Raw genomic sequence first — 20,291 nt, forward strand, 5'->3', positions numbered from 1 at the left:
TTGTAATCTCTTAGTCGGGAGGGTTTTGCCTTTAATTTGTAAAAAATACAAAACCTGTGAAGTGCAATACAGGGAAGTGCAGTAAAATGAGGTATGCCTGTATAATAAAAGCCAAGCTGGTATTTCAGGGGCACCTCCCTGAGCCGACTGCCGAAGAGGGAGCACCTAATCTGCGTGACCTCCTGCCATTGTTGGTTCAGTGGCTGCAAAGTCCCAGGGCCAAGAAAGGTACAAATGCTGCTCTGGCAGCTGGCCCCCATCCCCGGAGCACTTGGCTGCTCTGAATGAGTCGTGAGGCAGCCGCTTATTTGAATAAAGGTGGTGTGTCACAATCAAGGTCCTTGACTTTAATACACGAATTGTGGTACTAAATGTCCTTTATGGCTTGACAGGCTGAGAGCTAGAGAGCTAGACAGCCAGCCAGCAGGCCTGCAGAGCTTAAACACAGAGCATTTATTGTTAGAAAGGGAAAATCTTACACTCAAATGGGTTTTAACATAAACACATCAAAAGGGAGATGCCTGGCCCGCAAGTCCTTGGCTCCCTCCAGTGCAAGTCTCAGCTATGCTGCAGCCTGGCCCACACTGTCCCTTCCTCCCAACAGCAGCAGGAGCCGAAGTCCCTCCAGGTTCCCCGCCGGCTGGAGGAGACGAGGACCACAGACTCCCGAGTGCCTTCTGCGTGAGCTCCACCTATTCTCCGGGCTTCTGGGGAGACAGGAAAATGTCCCAACAGGTCAAGCGCATTTTCTCAAAAAGCTGGATGGAGGTATGTGACATTCCAGGCAAAACACAACCAACCAGTCTGGTGAACTGATGCTGCAGCAACATCATGGAAGAGACAGGAGGGAGTCTCCCTGGGCTGGTGGGCATGAGAAAGCCTCCACCTCGGATCCACTGCTTAGGAGTGTGGGTGGCAGCGGGGGGTCAAGCCAGTCAAGGGGGTCACCCAGTTGCCTCGGGGTCACCTCTGGTCTTCAGGGCTAGGCCCCAGAGAGGCGTCAGTCCTCAGTCACAGGCGGGGGAATGAGCTGCAGCTGGAAGTTCTCGTTCTGGAAGATGCTGTGGGAAGCAGGGCCACTCTGGGAACCACTGAATGGCCTGTAGCTCTCGCTGCCGCGGCTCTGGGAGAGTTCTGTAAGGAGCGCCAGCTGCAAAGGAGCGGACACACATCAACCAAGGCTGTGGGGGCGGAGAATGTGTGGGGCGGTTGGATGTGGGTGGGGGATCCTGAGTACGTGAGGGGCGGGGCTGCACTGCGGGAAGAATATACTGGTTTGGATCCCAGTTCTGCGTCTACAAACAAGTAATGTGACTGTGCACTAGTTCACGTAATCTTTAGGACCTAAATCCCCTCCTTTACTGAGTGGACTGGGTCCATCCCGTAGACACATCAGACTGTGCTGCTCTCTGATAATGGAAAGCTGACGGATTCTAACCATCAGCGCTGAGTCCTCCTCCTTGAGTTGGTCCTGACCCTGAGGTTCTCCTCTCTGCTCATCTCCCTGTGCTCCGTCCTGGTCAGTTCTCTGGGGAATGGCCCTGCACGAAGATCACTGGCTCTGACTGCTCTTCTGTAACCTGGACAGCTTCAATGGGTGCCCAGCTGCTACGTCCCACTCCCCTGTGAGAAGTCTCCAGGGCAGACTCAGAGACTACCGGCTCCTCTAAGAGCCCTGCCTGCTCCCAGCTTCCCTGTGTCCGCAGTGACACCAGTACAAAGCAGTTAGTGGCTCAGTTCTGGAAGACCTGCCAAGGACAGAGTGGCAGGAGGAAAGGTTAATGCCAGCCCATTGGGAAACCAGGCCGTGCTACTCAGAGGGGTCATCCCTTTTGCCTCAAAGAGGCCTCTGTAAGAGTAAGGAGCTTCATGGCCTGGCCGTCGAGATGCCCTGGCTGGTCAGAGGACATATGAATTCCACTCCCAAGGTCCTGCCCCTGGAGAGGGCAGCTGTGAGGAGTGAGCCACCACAGGGTGACCCACGCCGAAGTCTGTAGGGCAGTGGTTCTCAACCTTCTGGCCCTTTAAATACAGTTCCTCATGTTGTGACCCAACCATAAAATTATTTTCGTTGCTACTTCATAACTGTAATGTTGCTACTGTTATGAATCGTAATGTAAATATCTGATATGCAGGATGGTCTTAGGCGACCCCTGTGAAAGGGTCGTTCGACCGCCAAAGGGATCGCGACCCACAGGTTGAGAACCGCTGCTGTAGGGGCTTCTGACAGCCCCAGGTAACGTGAGTGCCCTCTAGGTGCCAGGCACTATGCGAGGTCCTTGATATGTGCATTATTTCTAAAAAACTGTTTTTAAATTTAAGTACAGTTGGTATACAATATTAATTATATTAGTCTCAGGTGTATAGTATAGTGATTTGACATTTTTATACCTTACAATGTGATCACTCCACTAATTATAGTGCAAACTTATTAGTGTCATTGACTATATTCCCCTTCACCTTTATCACCCCTCCCCCACCTGCTCCCCTCTGGCAACCATCCCTTCTTTGTTTCTATGAGTCTGTTTTTTGTTTTGTTTGCTATGGTTTTTTTTTTAGATTCCACATCTAAGTGAAATCATATGGTATTTATTTGTCTTTCTCTGTCAAACCTATTTTACTTAGCCTAATACTCTCTGGGTCCATTCACGCTGTCACAAATAGTAAGACTTCATGTTTTTATTGCCCAATATTCCATTGTGTATATTTTATTGTATATACCACTTCTTCATTATCCGTTCATGTATTGATAGACACCTAGGTTGCTTCCATATCCTGGCTATTATAAATAATGCTTTAATGAACACAAGGATGCATGTATTTGTTGAATTAGTATTGTTTTCTTCAGATCAATACCCAGAAGTGGACTTGCTGGGTCACATGGTACTTCTATTTTGCTGTTTTCCACAGCGACTGCACCAGTTTGCAGTTCCACCAACAGTGTATAAGGGTTTCCTTTCCTCCACATCCTTACAACACAACAGTTGACTTTTTGATGAAAGCCATGCTGATAGGTAGGAGGTAGTATCTCATTGTTTTGTTTTGCATTTCCCTGATGACTCGTGATGTTGAGCATCTTTTCATAAGTCTCTTGGCCATCTGTATGTTTCTTTGGAGAAATGTCTTTTCATGTCCTGTTTATTTGAGGAGGACAGTTGGAAGTCTTCTTTAAATGTCTGGTAGATTTCACTGCGGAGCCATCTGGTCCTGTGCTTTTGTTTGTTGGGAGTTTTTATTACTACTTCAAATTCATTGCTAGCACTGGTCTGTTCAGATTCTGTGTCTTCCTGGTTTACTCTGGAAGGTTGTGTTTCTAGAAATTTATTCATTTCTTCTAGATTGTCCGGTTTGTTGACATATAATTGTTCATAGTATTCTTTAGTGACTTTGTATTTCATGGTGTCAGTTCTAACTTCTCTTTCATTTCTGATATGCTGTATTCTCTTTTTAGCTTGGTGAGTCTTGTTAGAGGCTTGCCAATTTTATTCTTTCAAAGAACCAGCTCTTAATTTCATTTATCTTTTCTATTGTTCTTCTATTTTCTATTTCATTTATTTCCACTCTGATCTTTATTATTTCCTTCCTTCTACTTACTTTGGTTGTTTTTTTTTTTAAATATATTTTTTTGATTTTTTACAGAGAGGAAGGGAGACGGATAGAGAGTTAGAAACATCGATGAGAGAGAAACATCGATCAGCTGCCTCCTGCACACTCCCTACTGGGGATGTGCCGCATCCAAGGTACATGCCCTTGACCGGAATCAAACCCGGGACCCTTGAGTCTGCAGGCCGACGCTCTATCCACTGAGCCAAACCGGTTAGGGCCTTACTTTGGGTTTTGTTTGTTCCCCTTTTTTCTAGTTTCCTTAGGTGTAGATTTAGATTGTTTATTTGGGATTTTTCCTTCATGTTGAGATAGGTCTGCATGGCTATAAACTTTCCTTTTATAACTGCTTTTCCTATAAGGTTACGTTTTCATTTGTCTTAAGGTAGTTTTTGATTTCCTCTCCGATCCATTGGTTGTTTAGAAGCATGTTGTTTAATCTCCGTGTATTTGTGTGTGTGTGTGTGTGTGTGTGTGTGTGTGTGTGTGTGTGTGTGTTTTCCCTGAAGTTGATTTCTAATTTCATGCCACTGTGGCCAGAAAATATGCTTGATATAATTCCAATCTTCTTGAATTTATTGAGGCTTGTTTTGTGGCCTAGTATGTGATCTATCCTGGAAAATGTTCCATGTGTACTTGAAAAAATAGTGTAACCTATTGTATTTGGATAAAGTGCTCTATAAATGTCTATCAGGTTGAACTGGTCCAATGTGGCATTAAGGCCATTATTTCCTTTTAATTTTGTCTGGGTAGTAGTTAACTTCTGCCTTTATGTCTATTAAGAATTGCTTTATATATGTGGGTATTCCTAAGTTGGGTACATAGGTATTTACAATTGTTATATCCCCATCTTATATTGAACCCCTTTAAAATTATGTAATGTCCTCCTTTGTCTCGAAGTGTATTTGGTCTGATGCCAGTATTGCTACCCCAGCTTTCGTTTGTTTCTATTTGCATGGAATCTTTTTTTCATCCCTTCACTTTCTTTCACTCTAAAGTGAGTCTTTTGTTTGCAGCATATACTAGTACCCAGATCATTTTCCTCCCCCTTTAATCCATTCAGCTACTTCTGTCTTTTATTTGGAGCATTTACTCCATTTACATTTACAGTAATTATTGATAGGTATGTGCTCACTGCCAATTTGTTAATTTATTTTTAGTGGTTTTTGTTCTTCACTGTTCTTTTCTCTTCATTTTTGGTTTATGGTTACCATGAGGTACATATGTATCTATATCTCTAGCAGTCTCTATTTCAAGCTGACAGGCATTTGAGTTCAATTGCATTCTAAAAGCAGTACATTATTTCTCCTCCCTCCACCTTTGTTTTTGACATCATGTCTTATATCTTTTTGTTTTGTGTATCCCGATTCTTTATTGTAGTTATTAATTATTCTACTATTGTCTTTTAACCTTCCTATTAGCTTTTTAAAGTGGTTGATTCACTGTGATTATTGTATTTTTGCCTTTCCGATATTTTCCCCCTGTATTTTCTTATTTTTGGTTACAACCTTTTCTTTTCTGCATAAAGAAGACCCTTTAACATTTCTTGTAAGGCTAGTTTAGTGGTGGTGAACTCCTTTAGTTTTTGCATGTCTGGAAAACTCACTCCAATTCTAAACGCTAACCCTGCTGGATGTAGTATTCTAGGTTGTAGATTCCTTCCTTTGAGCACTTTAAATATGTCCTACCACTCCTGTCTGGCCTCTAAAGTTGCTTCTGAGAAATTAGCTGATAGCCTTATGGGGTTTCACTTACTTGATGTTTCATTTTTGCTGCCTTTAAGATTGTCTTTATCCTTAACTTTAGCCATTTTAATCCAATATGCCTGGGTGTGGGTCTCTTTGGTTCATCTTGTTTGGAACCCTATGTTTGGATGTCTGTTTCCTTCCCCAGATTAGGAGAGCTTTCAGACATTATTCAAATATTCTTTCTACCCCTTTCTCTTTCTTCTCCTTCTGGAATCTCTATAATGCAAATGTTAGGTTGCTTGATGTTATCTCAGAGATCTCTTATACTATCCGCATTTAAAATTTTTTTTTTCACTTTGCTGTTCTGATTGGGTGATTTCTATTATTCTGTCTTCCAGGTCACTAAACTGTTCTGCATTAACTAATTTGCTGTTGATTCCTTCTGATGTAGTCTTCATTTCAGTTATTTTATACTTCATTTCTGATTTTTTTTTATTACATTTTCTATCTTTTTGTTGAAGTACTCTTTGAATTCCTCTATTGTACTCTCAACGTTGTTGAGCATCCTATGACAGATTCTTTAAATTCTTTATCAGGCAAATTACTTATTTCCATTGCTTTAGGGTTTTTCTCTGGCGTTTCTTCTTGTTCCTTCATTTGGACATATTCTTCTTTGACTTTTGTGTTTGTTCCTATGAGTTGCAATGAGTAACTGTCCCTCCCAGTCTTGAAAGAGTGGTCTGGTGACTGTGTTGAACGGTTTTGGCAGCTGGTTGTAATCAGGGTGGGCATGTGCCAGACCCTATGTGTCACCTGGCCTGAATGAGTGGGTTTGAGGTGGGGCAACTGGTGTGTGCATACTTCCTTGCCCTTCTAATCTGGGTGTGGCTGCCTGATTTAGACAGGGCTGTGAGATGTGCTTACTGTGCCCTGTTGCTTTTACTGTCTATGTTCACAGCAGGGCTGTGCATGCACACCCAACTCACTCCATATGCGGCAGCCCTGTGTGTGGTACCACAAAGTTTTGCTGGTTCCACATTTTCTTTGGTGGGGTGGCCCCACGTGTGCATGCAGCAGTGACCCATTATCTGTGCACTTTCTCTAAACAGGGGAGCCCTAGAGGCAGGTACCACAATGTTTTGTTAGCTCTGCATTCTCTTCATGTGAGGAGCCCCTTGTGTGCACAGCCAAGTGGGTGCATGAAGCAGCACACTGCTGTACCTGCTTGGTCAACCTCCAGGTGGAAGGACCCCTTGTGTGTATGGTTCCTGCTGGATCCAGCTCCAGGAGGGGTGGCTGGGAACTCGCCAGAGTGCCCTGTAGGTCGGCCACAGAACCTGGATGAGCTCCTGCCCGCTATCCAGGTTCACGGGAACCAAACATTGGCCTCACTGGTTCCTCCGGTCCTGGGTTGTTCCTCAGCTCCTGGAGAGCTTCCCGACCTTTTCTATGAGGTTCCCCTCCCCACCTCTTTTTTTTGCTTATTGCACAGAAGCTATTCAGTTGGTTCCCAGTGTTCTCCCAGGAGGAACTGCTCTAAATACAGGTGTACATTCAATGTGTTCTTGGGAGGGGGTGAGCTCAGCATCCACTATGCTGCTATCTTGGACCTGCCTCATGTGGCTGTTATTTCTTATCCTCTACAACCCTCTGGGTGTAAAAAACCCAGGGCCCTGAGAAGTTAAGTAACTTGCCCTGAGTTACTCAGCAGTGAGTGGAAGTGTGGGATTCAAACTCAGGTCCATGCAGCATCTGAGCTGCCCATGGTCTGCCTCCCCTGAAGATAATGTCTGTCAGCTGTTTCCTATTCACATAACCTGCCAGAAACTCTGTTCTAGCTGTTTCCGGACCTCTGGTAAGGGGTTCTCTCCACTCAGGCAATCACTTTTATTAATAACTCACTACCAGTGGTTGTGGTAATTGGGGAGACATCTGAAGGCTCCTAAGTTTAAAGTGCCAATTTATCTAAAATAATCCAGCTTCTGGCTCAGGACATGCATATGATCCAATTCACAATTCATAACACTGGCTCTGACTGCAAGTTACTTAGATGGCCAATGAAAGCAGGGGGTACGCTTGCTTAAGCAGTCCTGCCAGGAACTTCACTGCCACCACAAAGGTTACAGAGAGACGTCCCTTGTTCTGCTCGAGCTCCACCTTGTGACTTCCTGTCTTCTGTAAGCCCCTCAGCTGCCCATCAGTCTGTGAAGTTCTCCACAAGAACTTTCTACAGTGTTGAGAACAGAGCAGGCAACAGATGCTACATAAACTCCAAGTTCTTTCACAGTCAGACACTGTGGGGTAGAAAGTTAACTACTTCTGTTTCCCAGGAAAGAGATATTTTGTGTTCTACTGTTGTAATTTAGTGATCTGGAAATCGATGTGTCCAGTTTGAAGCAGCAGAACTTCCTTAGAAGGCCAGAAACCCAACTCCTGGGCAGAGCTTGGATGAGGCTGGGAAGGGACAGAGGTAATGCCAGTTAAATAACCCCTGAAGTCTCCTGGAACAAAAACCTCTGCCCACACCACCTCTCAAAAATGGAACATCATTCTTCCTCTGGGCTTCCATGCAACCTAGCAGGTGTTTGCCTAAGAATGGGGAGTGGGAGAAGGGAGTCCAACAGAGCACATGAGCAGTCTGTACAAGCTCAGGACAAATCGGCCCAGCTGGAATCAGGTGTGACTTCGGGACTGGAGGAGGTGATAGAGTTTGGACTCCACCTTCAGGTGATGGAGATCCAGGAAAGGGTGTTAAGTAAGGGGGGTAACATGACATTTGGGTTTGGAAAGATTACCCAGGCAGCAGCATGGAGAAGGGACAGAAGGTCTGCAGTGGCTTCTGTGAGTGACAGTTGGGAGGGAAAGGGGAGAAATACACAGGAGATGTAGAGAAGACGTCTACAGGATCTCCCTAGTGAGTGGCTGGAATGGGAGAGATAAGCCGAGGGTACTGCCCTGCTCTCGGCCTGGATGAGAGAAGGCACCACCCAGAGGAGCACCAGGAAGAACAGGTTGGGAACGTTAATGAGTACACTTCTGAAGTGCTTCTGCAACACCCAGACGGGTGTTATGGCATAACTGCTAGCAGATCTCCAAATCTGTATCCCTCTTCTGTGGTTATAGGATACCAGTAGTTTTAGCCCATGGCCTTTTGTAATAAAGACAATTTCTCCACTCTGCAGTGCAGTTAGGTGTGTGATCATGTGTCTAAGTTCTGACAATGGGTGGTAAGTGGTTTATATAACTTATAGGAACTGTGGTTAAACAAAGGGCTTTTGTTCTTCCTCCTTTTCCTCCATCTTACTGGCCAGGATGCAGATGTAATTGGTGGAGCTGGAGCAACCATCATAAGCCAGATGTTAAGGATGGTGGAGCCACAAGATAGAAGAAATCCGGAGAGAGGGTTATGGAAGGTGCCAGGCTGCCTGCACTTACACTTTTATCTTGGTTAAGCCACTATAACATAGCAAATGCAACCAATGCTGATGTCCACCAGGGCCTGAGGCTTTGGGCAGATTTGACAGTCATCAATATAAGGAAAGGCCTCCCAGATGAAGGATTAGGAAACACAGATGCCTTTCCGTGTCCTCACAGCCCATGGTAAGTAAGGTACAGATATCTTTCCACTTCCTTTGCATCCCTTGCCAAATTCTCATGGCTCCGTGTGGCCATAATAGGGCACTTTTCAGACTAAGGAGGAGGCTGGAGCGAGGACTTGAGGACTCTGCATTTCCAAAATAGTAATTATAAATAAGGAAATAGAAATTTGAACAACCACACAAACATTACCCTGGAACTTCCTCGGTAGAGACGACAAAGCCGATCAAATGCTTGGATTTGCTGTGGATCCAGAACAGGTTCTGAGGTTGCCTGAGAAATAAAAGATAAGGTTGGTAACATCCATGGGCAGCCTCTGAAGTTGTTCAACAGTGAAGTAGGATGTGGTGCTTCCTTCATTCCTTTGAAGAAAACACATGCTATTAGTGAGAGAGAATTTAGTGAACATTAATGGGCAGGTCCTGCTAAAGTCCCCTGGTGCCAGCGCCCAGGCTGACCTCTCTATGGAACCTTTCCCCAGTGTGGTCTCTAATTTCCCGTACCGATCAGCTTCCTTTAGGGCTTCGTGATTGCTCTTTGCCTTTACTATGCAGAGAAATGTAGCTCCATCCAACCTTGCCTTCCCATGTTCATCACTACTAGTAAGTATAGTCAGCAAAGATGGCCCTTCTTTGTGGTGGTAGTGGGAGATGTATTATACAGGAAAAATCATGTCATTTCCCTGTCTCATTATAAAGCTGGTAGCTACCTATGGGGTTGCAAGGTTGGTCTACTACTTTTTGGAAGAGGTGAACTCTAACATTTCTATAGCAGTATTGTGATTCTACTACTGGTGGTTCTGATCCAACTCATACCTAGAGGGAAGAAATGGGATCTTGTGGAAGGCAGCCATAAGCTTTGTTGAGTCAGAAGTAAATTGGAATACTAGTTCTGACACTAACTTACTGTATGACCTTAGGCAAGTCATTTCTATAAGCCTCAACTCGCTCACTTATGAGAGAGGATAACGCTTTCTTTATGAGGTCACCAAAAAACAAATTACATGAGATTACAAATTTAAAGTGCCTTTAACTTACCTGGCACCCCACAAGGGCTCAGTATATGCTAACTTTTATTACTACATTTAGAGATACCTTTAGTTAAATGTTGATTTCAGAAGTGTTTTTATGTTTATGTATAAGTCTAGTAAAAAGATGTTTTTCTTTACTATGAACGCTTTTGGTATGAGTAAAAAGTATATATATAAAAGCCCAGCAACCAGAACAGTGGAACGACCAGAACAACCAGTATGACTGGTGGCTATGAAGCGCACTGCGGCAGCCAACTAGCCTGATCCAAGCCCAATCGGCCCCCAAAACACCGACTGGGGGCAGGGCCGGCTAGCCAACCACTGGCCCGGCCCAATGGTCCCCCATTGGGGCAGGCCGGCCAGATTGCAACTGTGCACGAATTCGTGCACTGGGCCTCTAGTTACTAAATAAAGACCTAATGTATCTGAGGGGAAGGGTTTCAATGAGAAAGGGTCTTGGTGTTGACATGAACAACACTCTATGAGAAAGTACTATCATGTCCATATTATTCCCCCAAGAAGGACTGACCTTCAAAAAAAGCTGTACATATAAGAAGTTATGAACCAGCTAAGAAAAAGCTAAAGGAGTTCATCACCACTAAACTAATATTACAAGAAATGTTAAAGGGATTTCTTTAAGAAGAAAAGATAAAAAATATGAGGAAATGTAAGAACAAAAAAAATTCTCACTGACAAAGGCAAACAGTAAAAGCAGTGAATCAACCTACTATAAAGCTACTACAAAGGTTAAAGAGCAAAAGTAAGAAGATAATGTGTAATTACAACAATAAATTAAGAGTTACACACAAAATAAGTATAAGAGAATGACAAAAACAAATGTGGAGTAAAAATTGTAGGGATTTTAAAATGTGTTCAAACTTAAGTGACCATTAACTTAAAACATACTGTATAAATATAATGTGGTACATATGAAGCACATGGTAATCACAAACCAAAAATCACCAAGAGGTAAACAAGAAATAAAGAGAAAAGAATCCAAGATAACCATATAAAGAGTCAACATACAAGAGAAGAGAGCAGAGAATAAGGAACAGAAAAGAACTATAAAAACAATCAGAAAACACCTAGTTGGCAATAACTATCAATAATTATTTTAAATGTAAATGAATTAAATGCTTATATCAAAAGACATAGGGTGGCTGAATGGATAAAAAAAACAAGACCCTTGCCCTAGGCAGTTTGGCTCAGTGGATAGAGCATTGGCCAGTGGACTGAAGGGCCCTGGGTTCAATTCTGGTCAAGGGCACATGCCCAGGTTGCAGGCTCGATCCCCAAGAGGGGGTGTGCAGGAGGCAGCCTATCAATGATTCTCTCTCATTACTGATGTTTCTATCTCTCTCTCCCTTGCCTTCCCTCTCTGAAATATATATATATCCCATACATATGCTGCCTATAAGAGACCCCCTTCAGACTGAAAGACATACAGACTGAAAGTAAAGGGACAAAAAACGTATTTCATGCAAATGGAAATTTTTAAAAAGCTGGGTAGCTATACTTATATAATACAATGTAGACTATAAAACAAAAGTTGTCACAAAGAAGGGCATTTCATAATGATAAAGGGATCAATCTAACAAGAGGATATAACTCTTGTAAACATCTATGTACACAATGTAGGAGCACCTAGATATATATCAATGGACATAAAGAGAGAGATCAACAATAATATAATAATAGTAGGGTACTTTAACACTCTGTAAAGATCAATGAGTAGATCATTCAGACAGAAAATCAAAAAGGAAACAGTGTATGCCCAGCCAGTGTGGCTCAATGGTTGAGCATTGACCCATGCACCAGGAGGTCACTGGTTCGATTCCTGCTCAGAGCACATGCCTGGGTTGTGGGCTTGGTCCCCAGTAGGGGCTTGCAGGAGGCAGCTCATCAGTATTTCTATCTCTCTCTCTAAAGTCAATAATAAAAACATTTAAAAAAATGAAACAGTGGCCTTAAATGATACATTAGACCAGATAGACTTAATTGATAATTTTAGAACATCTCACCCCAAAGTAGCAGAAAATACATTCTTTTCAAGTGCACATGGAATATTTTCCAGGATATCAAATATTAGACCACAAAATAAGTATCAGTAAGTTTAAGAAGCAACTTTTCTGAACACAATGGTATGAACTAGAAACCAATTACAAGAAGAGAACTGAAAAACACACAAACATGTGGAGGTTAAATAACATGCTACTAAACAATGAATGGGTTATCAATGAGATCAAGGAAGAAATCAAAATGTACATTAAGACAAAAGAAAATGAAAACACAATTACCCAAAATTTATGAGACATGGCCAAAGCAGTTCTAAGAGGGAAAGTCAGAGCAATACAGGCCTACCTTGAAGAATAAGAACAATTTCAAATAAAGTATCTACTCTTACACCTAAAGGAACTAGAAAAAGAACAAACCCCAAAGTGAGTAGAAGAAAGGAAATAATAAAAATCAGAGTGGAAATAAACAAAACAGAATCTAAAAATAATAATAGAAAAGATCAATGAAACCAAGAGTTGGTTCACTGAACAGACAAACAAAATAGATAAACCTTTAGCTAGAATCATCAGAAAGAAAAGAGGACCCAAATAAAATAAATGAGAGAGGAGAAATGACAACCAATACCACAGAAATACAAAGGACTATAAGAAAATACTATGAACAATTATATGCCAACAAATTGGACAACTTGGAGGAAATGGATAAATTCCTAGAAACATACAACCTTCCAAGACTAAACCAGGAAGAAACAGACAACTGCTAACAAAATTGTATTGGTTATCAAAAAACTCCCAACCAACCAAAGTCCTGGACCAGATGGCTTCACAAGCAAAATTTACCAAACTTTCAAGAATTAACACCTATCTATATCAAACTATTAAAAAAAAACTGAAGAGGAGGGAAGGCTTTCAAACTCTTTTTATGAGGCCAGCATTACTCTATTACCAAAACCAGATAAAGATATTACAAAGAAAGAAAATTATAGGCCAATATCCCTGATGAACATGGATGCAAAAGTCCTCAACATAATATTAGCAAACTGAATTCAGCAATATATTAAAAAGATTATTCAGCCTGATTAAGTGGGATTTATTCCTGGGACACAGGCCCGTTCAGTATCTGCAAAACAATGTGATACACCACATAAACAAAATGAAGGATAAAAATCATATCATCATATCAATAGATGCACCAAAAAAAGCATTTGATAAAATTCAACATTCCTTTAAAATAAAAACTCAGGCCCTAACTGGTTTGGCTCAGTGGATAGAGCGTCGGCCTGCGGACTGAAGGGTCCCAGGTTCGATTCCGTTCAAGGGCATGTACCTTGGTTGCAGGCACATCCCCAGTGGGGGGTGTGCAGGAGGCAGCTGATGGATGTTTCTCTCTCATTGATATTTCTAACTCTCTATCCCTCTCCCTTCCTCTCTGTAAAAAATCAATAAAAATATATTTAAACAAAACAAAACAAACAAACAAACGAAACTCAGCATTGGTACCCAGCCAGTATGGCTCAGTGGTTGAGCATCGACCTATGAACCAGGAACTCATACAACTTAACACCTAAAAAACAAATAGTACAATTAAAAAATGGGCAAAAGACCTATGAACCAGGAACTCATACAACTTAACACCTAAAAAACAAATAGTACAATTAAAAAATGGGCAAAAGACGTGAATAGATGGTTCTTCAAAGAGGACATACAGATGGCTAATAAACATATGAAAATGTACTCCACATCACTAATCATCAGAGAAATGCAAAATAAAAACCACAATGAGACATCACCTCACACCTGCCAGAATGACTCATCAATAAATCAACACACAAGTGTTGGTGAGGATGTAGAGAAAAGGAAACCCTTATACACTGCTGGTGGAAATGTACTAGTAGACTGGGGCAAACACTGTGGAAAACAGTACGGAATTTCCTCAAAAAATTAAAAATGGAATTGCATTATGACCCAGCAAGTCCACTTCTGGGAATTTATCCGAAGAAACCCAAAACACTAATTTGAAAGAATATATGCATCCCTATGTACATTGCAGCGTTATTTAAACTGCCAAGATTTGAAAGTAGCTCAAGTGTCTATCAGTGGGTGAGTAGATAAAAATGCTGTGGTACATTTACACAATGGAACACTACTTGGTTGTAAAAAAAAGAGGTAATCCTACCTTTTGTGACATCATGGATGGACCTGGAGAACATAATGCTAAGTGAAATAAACCAGTCAGAGAAAGACAAGTACTGGGTACCATATGATTTCACTCATATGTGGAATTTAATGGACAAACTGAACAAGCAAAATAGAGACAGACTCAGAGAGAGCAGGCAGACAGCTGTCAGGGGGAGGGGGAATTGGGGGAAAAAAAAGAAAAAAAGAGAGGGGAGAGAGAGAACTCATTGACACGAACAACAGTGTGGTGATTCCAGGGTGGGGGTGGAAGATGGTAAAGGGGGGATAATAGGTGATGGGGAAAAAATAAAATAAAGAAAAAAATTTAAACATGCAATACCTGACTATATATATAGTCAGGGGCACTAACCTCTTTTCCCTTAGATTGTCAAATAAAAAAAAGGACAACAGCCAACACAATAGCTCTCTGGTATGAATGAATCAAAATTATACCTATTTTCTGTCAGACTGGCAAAAGAAAAACTTGTTTTGTTGTACTGCAGAATTTTAGCAATTAGTTATATGTATACCATGAGATGAAAAAGTCGCTACTGTAGACTTGTTACTAATTGTGTTTTCTTTTTTGCTTTTATCACTAAGGAATTCAGTTGCTACATAGAACTAGCAACTGCTCAGGACTTGGTGGCAAACATTTATGTGTGCTATTATAACCCAGTTAAGTATTATTTTCCACATTAATTTATTTCATCTTATTGGCTATATTTTGGAAGCAACTGAAATCGTTGGGGAAAGTGAAGGTCGTGTTAGTTCATAAGTAGAAAATGTTACTGTTAAAAACAGAATCACGCTTTCATCCCCACCAGGAATGCATGGTAGTCTATTCTAGGCGCAGGTGAAAGGCTCTGGCCCCTGGGAGTTTGCTCACTGAGGCAGAAAGTGCAGAAGTCTCAATGTTGGTCCAACCCAAGTGTTCTGACCCAGTGCTTCTCAAACTTTAATGCGCATAAGAATCACTGAGGGATCTTGTTAAATGATTCTGGTTGGAAGATCTGAAATTCTGCGTTTCTAACAGCTCCCAGGCGATGCTGAGATGCTGGTCCGCAGTCTGCACTTGAGCAGCAAGGTGCTAGCTAATGTGCACTGCGAGAGCAGCGCGGGTGGCTGGAGCCTTCCTGTCCTTACTGAGGAGGTAATAGGACACTCTCAGGTTGTGGGTATCTGCCTCCTCCTGAGTCAGCAGCACCAAATCAACCAAACAATCAGCATTTCTTTTTTTCTAAGGTCCCTCGGTTAGATATGTTGCTTTCAATACTGGAGTTCACATGCATCTTAGCAGGTGCAAGAAACTTGAATAAGGTAAGAATGTTCCTGCCACATGGTTCCTTTTGAATCTGACTGAATTGCAGGTCCTACACCTACTTTACTAAATAAGTAAACAGGATTGTATAAATTGAGGAAGAGCAGGCCAGGAGACTTGCCCAGTATGAATAAAAAATTTGCAACCAATTAAGCATCCTAAGTGGTCCCTCCATTTCATAAACCCGAGTCCTGGGAGAAAACCTGGAGTAACAAGCTAGTAAGTGCGCATGTACAGACACACACACACACAATTTCAAACATGACACCCCACATAGGTTACAGGGGTGGCTTACCATGATCTTACTCCTCCTCTAGGTCCTTAAACTCCTTGGAGATACCGAGAAGGGGTTTCCAACAACCACATCCTTTAGAAATAAAAAATGTGGCTGCTCCGCATGTGAAGTAACTGGAGGTGACCCGTCCTTTCTTACAACACAGCCATCATCCTCAGCAACCAGAGACTGAACTAAGGAGCGCCTGCTGGGCTGCCCTGGGTCCTTCTGGAAACGGAGTCACTGTAGGATGCAGAGGCCCTATTCTTGGCCATCCAGACTGTCTCTGTGTGAAAGGCAAGTCGTCTGAGGTGAAACGGGAGCACTATTTGTAGACATGCCTAGGACGAGTAGAGGCTCACTAGGCGAGCATTCTGTATTCTCCATGGTTCTATGGGCTTGAAAAGTGGGGTGGAGTGGGGTAAGAATAAGGGCTCGTGGGAAGGCAGCCGGTCCACCAACGACCCGTTTAGCTGGTTTACATCCTGCCTCTGCAGGCTCCTGTCCTGTCGCCTCCAGGCATCATGAACTGGATCCAGTTCTGTGGTTCAACAAATATTTCCAGAGTCCCTACTATATTAGGCCTGGGATACAAAGGTGAATAATTCAAGAGGAGTTTAATGTCTCTCAGATTCTGGGACATTAAAGCTCCACAGAAAGATTTCAATGTTGATAAGCAAGGCTTGAGAGGTTACTGAGGTATAATAACCACAAGTTGCATAGCTGTCTCACGTTATTTCCACAAACCATCAAAATGCCCCTGAAATGACATTTTGGGGTCCGGAGGATGCTCTTACACATGATGAGACATGGAAGTCTTGGCTCTGGCCCCCCTCTCTGGAATGCTTTCTCGGAGTCCCTGTCCTGTCTATAGATCTGCGTGCACATGACCCATGCATGACTGTATTGCTGCACTCACCACAGTGTAATGGCCTGCTTACCTGCCTCCCCCATTAGACGTGGACACTGTGAACATCAGAACTGTACTTATTCATCCTCCTCTTCCCAGTGTTCTACACCCAGCAAATGTTGGACAGACATCTGCTAAATAACCCCACATCCTGGTCTACTCTGAACTGTTCATTTCAGGGAGAAGAGCAGCCAGCCATTTGCTCTCCTGGTCCACTGTGAAATTGCGGACATTTGCCTTCCTATTTTCAAGTATTTGGTTTATGTCTTTGTGACTTCTACATGTTGTCCTTTATCTCAATGGAAATATCTATTTTATTTAGTTGAAATCACTGTTAGGGGAAGGATGATTTCAACTATCAGAAAACATAAATACCAACCCTTTTAAGAAGGTAGGAAAATTCACCAAAACCATGAGACTTATTAAAAGCCTCTCCTGTTGTTGCCCTGAGCGCCTCCTAGTGCAGAGCCCTCCACTCAGTGTGCCTCGGGCTGCTGGAGGGGGCAGGGCCTGCTTCCCAGCAACACTGCACACCCTGGTGGGCAGAGCCTATTCGCTAGAGCGCATCTGTCTGAGCCCAAACCCTCGGTCACCAATCAGCAGCACTCACTCTAGGCAGGTTACTGTTCTCTCTCGCTAGGTGTTTTGTTTCATCTTGTAATCTGGGGATAATGATAATAACTGTGCCATGTGAAGTGGCTGAGGAGATTAAGAAGGTAATGCATAAAGAGCAGGAGGTAGAGCCCAGGACGCTGTAAGATCTCACTAAGTGCTACTAACTGGAGGGCACAGGAGGCCCTGCAGGCACTGCATAGAGCCAGCCAGCCTGGGAGCCTGGTCATGTGGGCCTAGTCACCAGAGCACAGCTGACAAAACTGGCAAGCCCTGCAGTGAAAGGGGTGGGTGCAGGTTGCAGAAGAGCAAGAATGGGAGAGTGGAGGGAAAGCCTCATGAAAATGAGAGCTCCCTGAGCACAGGCCCATTGTTTGTCTTGCTCACCAGCGCTCAGTGCTGTGCGTGACACAGAGCAACTGGGAAATCTTTAATTATCTGCTGATCAAATGGATGAAGGGATGGGAAGGTTAAGCAAGCAGGTTTTTTCTTCTTACACATTCACTGGACCGTTCACAAACCCTCCGCAGTGCAGGAAGAACACAGGGCATGGCTCCGGCGGGTTCCACCAGGATCTGCAACAGTTAGCTGAGTGGCTCTGGCCAGGTTACTCAGCTTCTCCAAGTTTCAGTTTCTTTATTTGTAAAGCCTACTTTGCAAAATTGTTGTGAGGATTAGAGATAATGCATGGGCCTGGTGCCTATTTGACATTCAAGAAAATGGCAGTGAGTACTGTGATTGTGTTATCTATTCTCCCGAGAGAAGTGCCCGGAAGAAAGAACAATGAGCTGAGAATCAGGAAACCAAGCTCTTGTCCTGTCACTGCAATTCCCATGGCTCCTCTCAGTCTAAGTTCCAATTTACCAAAGGGCAGTGCCACCTTGGACCATACTACCATCCAGGGAAGATGTGGGCACCATGAGGTTAGGTGTTTAGAGCATGATGTTTCAAGTAAGATGGTTCTGTTTACTAAAGCGGATCATGGCTTTTATTGCAAAATCAGAAGCGGACTAGGACCAGCAACTAGAGGGACTGTCAAGAAAACTCATGACAGCCTGAAGAGAAATGATAGATGCAGACTAAGATGCTGTGTGGAAAAACTGATTTGCCAAATCAGTGTCATGCACAAAACAAAAGTGGGAACAACAAAACTTGAGCACGATCTCAGACCGGCACATCTATAAACAGAAAGCACCCCTCCCAGTATTCCCAGGCCATATAAGCCACCAACCTAGAATTGATTAGGAGTGATTTTTCCAATTGGAAAAGAGAAAAACACATTTAATATGATCTGCTAGCACTAATGTATTTCTTCCCATGTAATGAAATGCAGTGATAAAAGCTGAAAATTAAACTGTAGCTGCACATTCTGAGGAAGAAACAGTGAAGAGCCCTGAAAATGACCTTGTAACGCTCAGCATTAAAGTAAATCCAGTGGAAAATTAGGTCCTGATAATCTAGGAGAGCCCTGGGGAGAGGACGCTGGGTGAACACAGCACGCCAGCATTTTCAAAGCTCAGTGACTCAGACATGGTGGAAGTGAGAGCTGTAATTACATCCGCTGGAAGGAAGAAAACCAACCAGGGCTTTCAGGATCCACAGGCCTCTTACCTAGCACATCAAGCTTCGGAGTAGGAAAACAGCCATGATCCACTGCCACCCTGAAGGCTGGGATCGTAGGAACAGCGATAATAACAGTACTAGGGATTCTGGATAGGAAGCGTCTAAATCAACTGCGAGGATGAGGACAAGTCCCAGAAGACTGAGCTCTGCTTGTTCATTTCTTCTTCTTTCCAATAAAGAAGGTCCTGACATCAAAATCCCAGTGTTTCCTTTCCTAATCGTCTTCCCACGCTAGCCCAGCAGAAGGTCAAACCTCGTTTGTGAGAGACATGGGCAACCTGACAAAATTCTGCAACATGATTACTGGTCTTTTGGGCTTTCTAGGAGCCTTTCACTGGCATTTCTGGCATTTGCTGGTGGGTGGGGGTAGAGGTGAGTGAACTGAGTTTGCTGGCCTCCCCTTCAAATCTTCCTCTACATCAGTTATAGGCCTCTGTCGGACTTTCGCCACCTTCACCCACATTAGAGGTCCTTAATATTTAACGCTTTTACTTAAGGTGAAACCATGAACAGAAAACACCTTTCCTAACAGTTTGCTCTCAGACACAACCTGACTTCTCACACACCCTCATTTCCCAAGGTCTCAAAACTCTCAATAGGTTACAGCTAATAATGGATTAGGTAATGAAATAATAAAATAAGCAAGTTCATTGCTAAGCTGACTGGAGAGAGGAGGGAAGCACCTAGAAGAACATCTCTTGTGCTTTCACCTAGGGAAGGAACCATAGCTCTAGAATGACCAGCTCTAAGGGAAGAGAGTGCTTGAAGTTGGAGGTGGAGATGGCAAAAGTTTGACTGGAAAATATCCAGAAAAAAACAGACCTTCAATACCACAATGGAAAAGAAATAACACAGTGACTGCACAGCAGTAGGACGAAAATGCATTTACGTCTTCTAATATGTGAGAGGAGTAACTACCACCACACCACTGCAGCGGTTAACAGTCACTGAGCAAGTAATTACTGTGTGCTAGCTACTTGCAAGCACTGTCCACGCACTACCTCATTTAACCATCACAAAAACACTAGGAGGTCAGTACTTTCATTACCCTTATTTTATGGTTGAGGAAACTAAGGCCCTGGGTTCTGTGATGTGCCCAAGGTCACTGTGGGAAACAATAAGACATTTCCTTTGGTTACAGAAGGGAAGGAAGAGAGGATGAGGAGGAAATGTAAGCTGGTGATGCATCAAACGTCTAGACCAGGGGTGGGCAAACTTTTTGACTCGAGGGCCACAATGGGTTCTTAAACTGGACCGGAGGGCCGGAACAAAAGCATGGATGGAGTGTTTGTGTGAACTAATATAAATTCAAAGTAAACATCATTACATAAAAGGGTATGGTCTTTTTTTTTTTTAGTTTTATTCATTTCAAACGGGCCGGATCCGGCCCGCGGGCCGTAGTTTGCCCACGGCTGGTCTAGACTGTCCATCGAAACCATTTCA

At 43.1% G+C, this 20,291-nt stretch overlaps 1 protein-coding gene across 11 annotated transcripts in view; it reads right to left on the reverse strand.

Moving 5' to 3' along the window:
* Positions 1–362: 362 nt before the first annotated feature.
* The window catches only part of VPS8 (VPS8, CORVET complex subunit), a 237,940-nt gene continuing 218,011 nt past the window's right edge, over positions 363–20,291 (reverse strand). For 8 of the 11 annotated variants that reach the window (XM_023750602.1, XM_023750605.1, XM_023750601.1 and 5 more), the window contains 2 exons: positions 9,081–9,161; positions 363–1,150 (listed from right to left, as the gene is read on the reverse strand). In XM_023750602.1, coding sequence (XP_023606370.1) covers positions 1,001–1,150; positions 9,081–9,161 — 231 coding nt within the window. In that variant the 3' untranslated portion in view covers positions 363–1,000. Of the gene's footprint in view, positions 1,151–9,080; positions 9,251–20,291 lie in introns of those variants that run through there. The other 3 variants (XR_002828228.1, XR_002828231.1, XM_023750604.1) reach the window with 3 other exon arrangements.

Source organism: Myotis lucifugus, unplaced genomic scaffold (assembly GCF_000147115.1).
Source record: "Myotis lucifugus unplaced genomic scaffold, Myoluc2.0 scaffold_14, whole genome shotgun sequence".
NCBI classification, from domain to species: Eukaryota; Metazoa; Chordata; class Mammalia; order Chiroptera; family Vespertilionidae; genus Myotis; species Myotis lucifugus.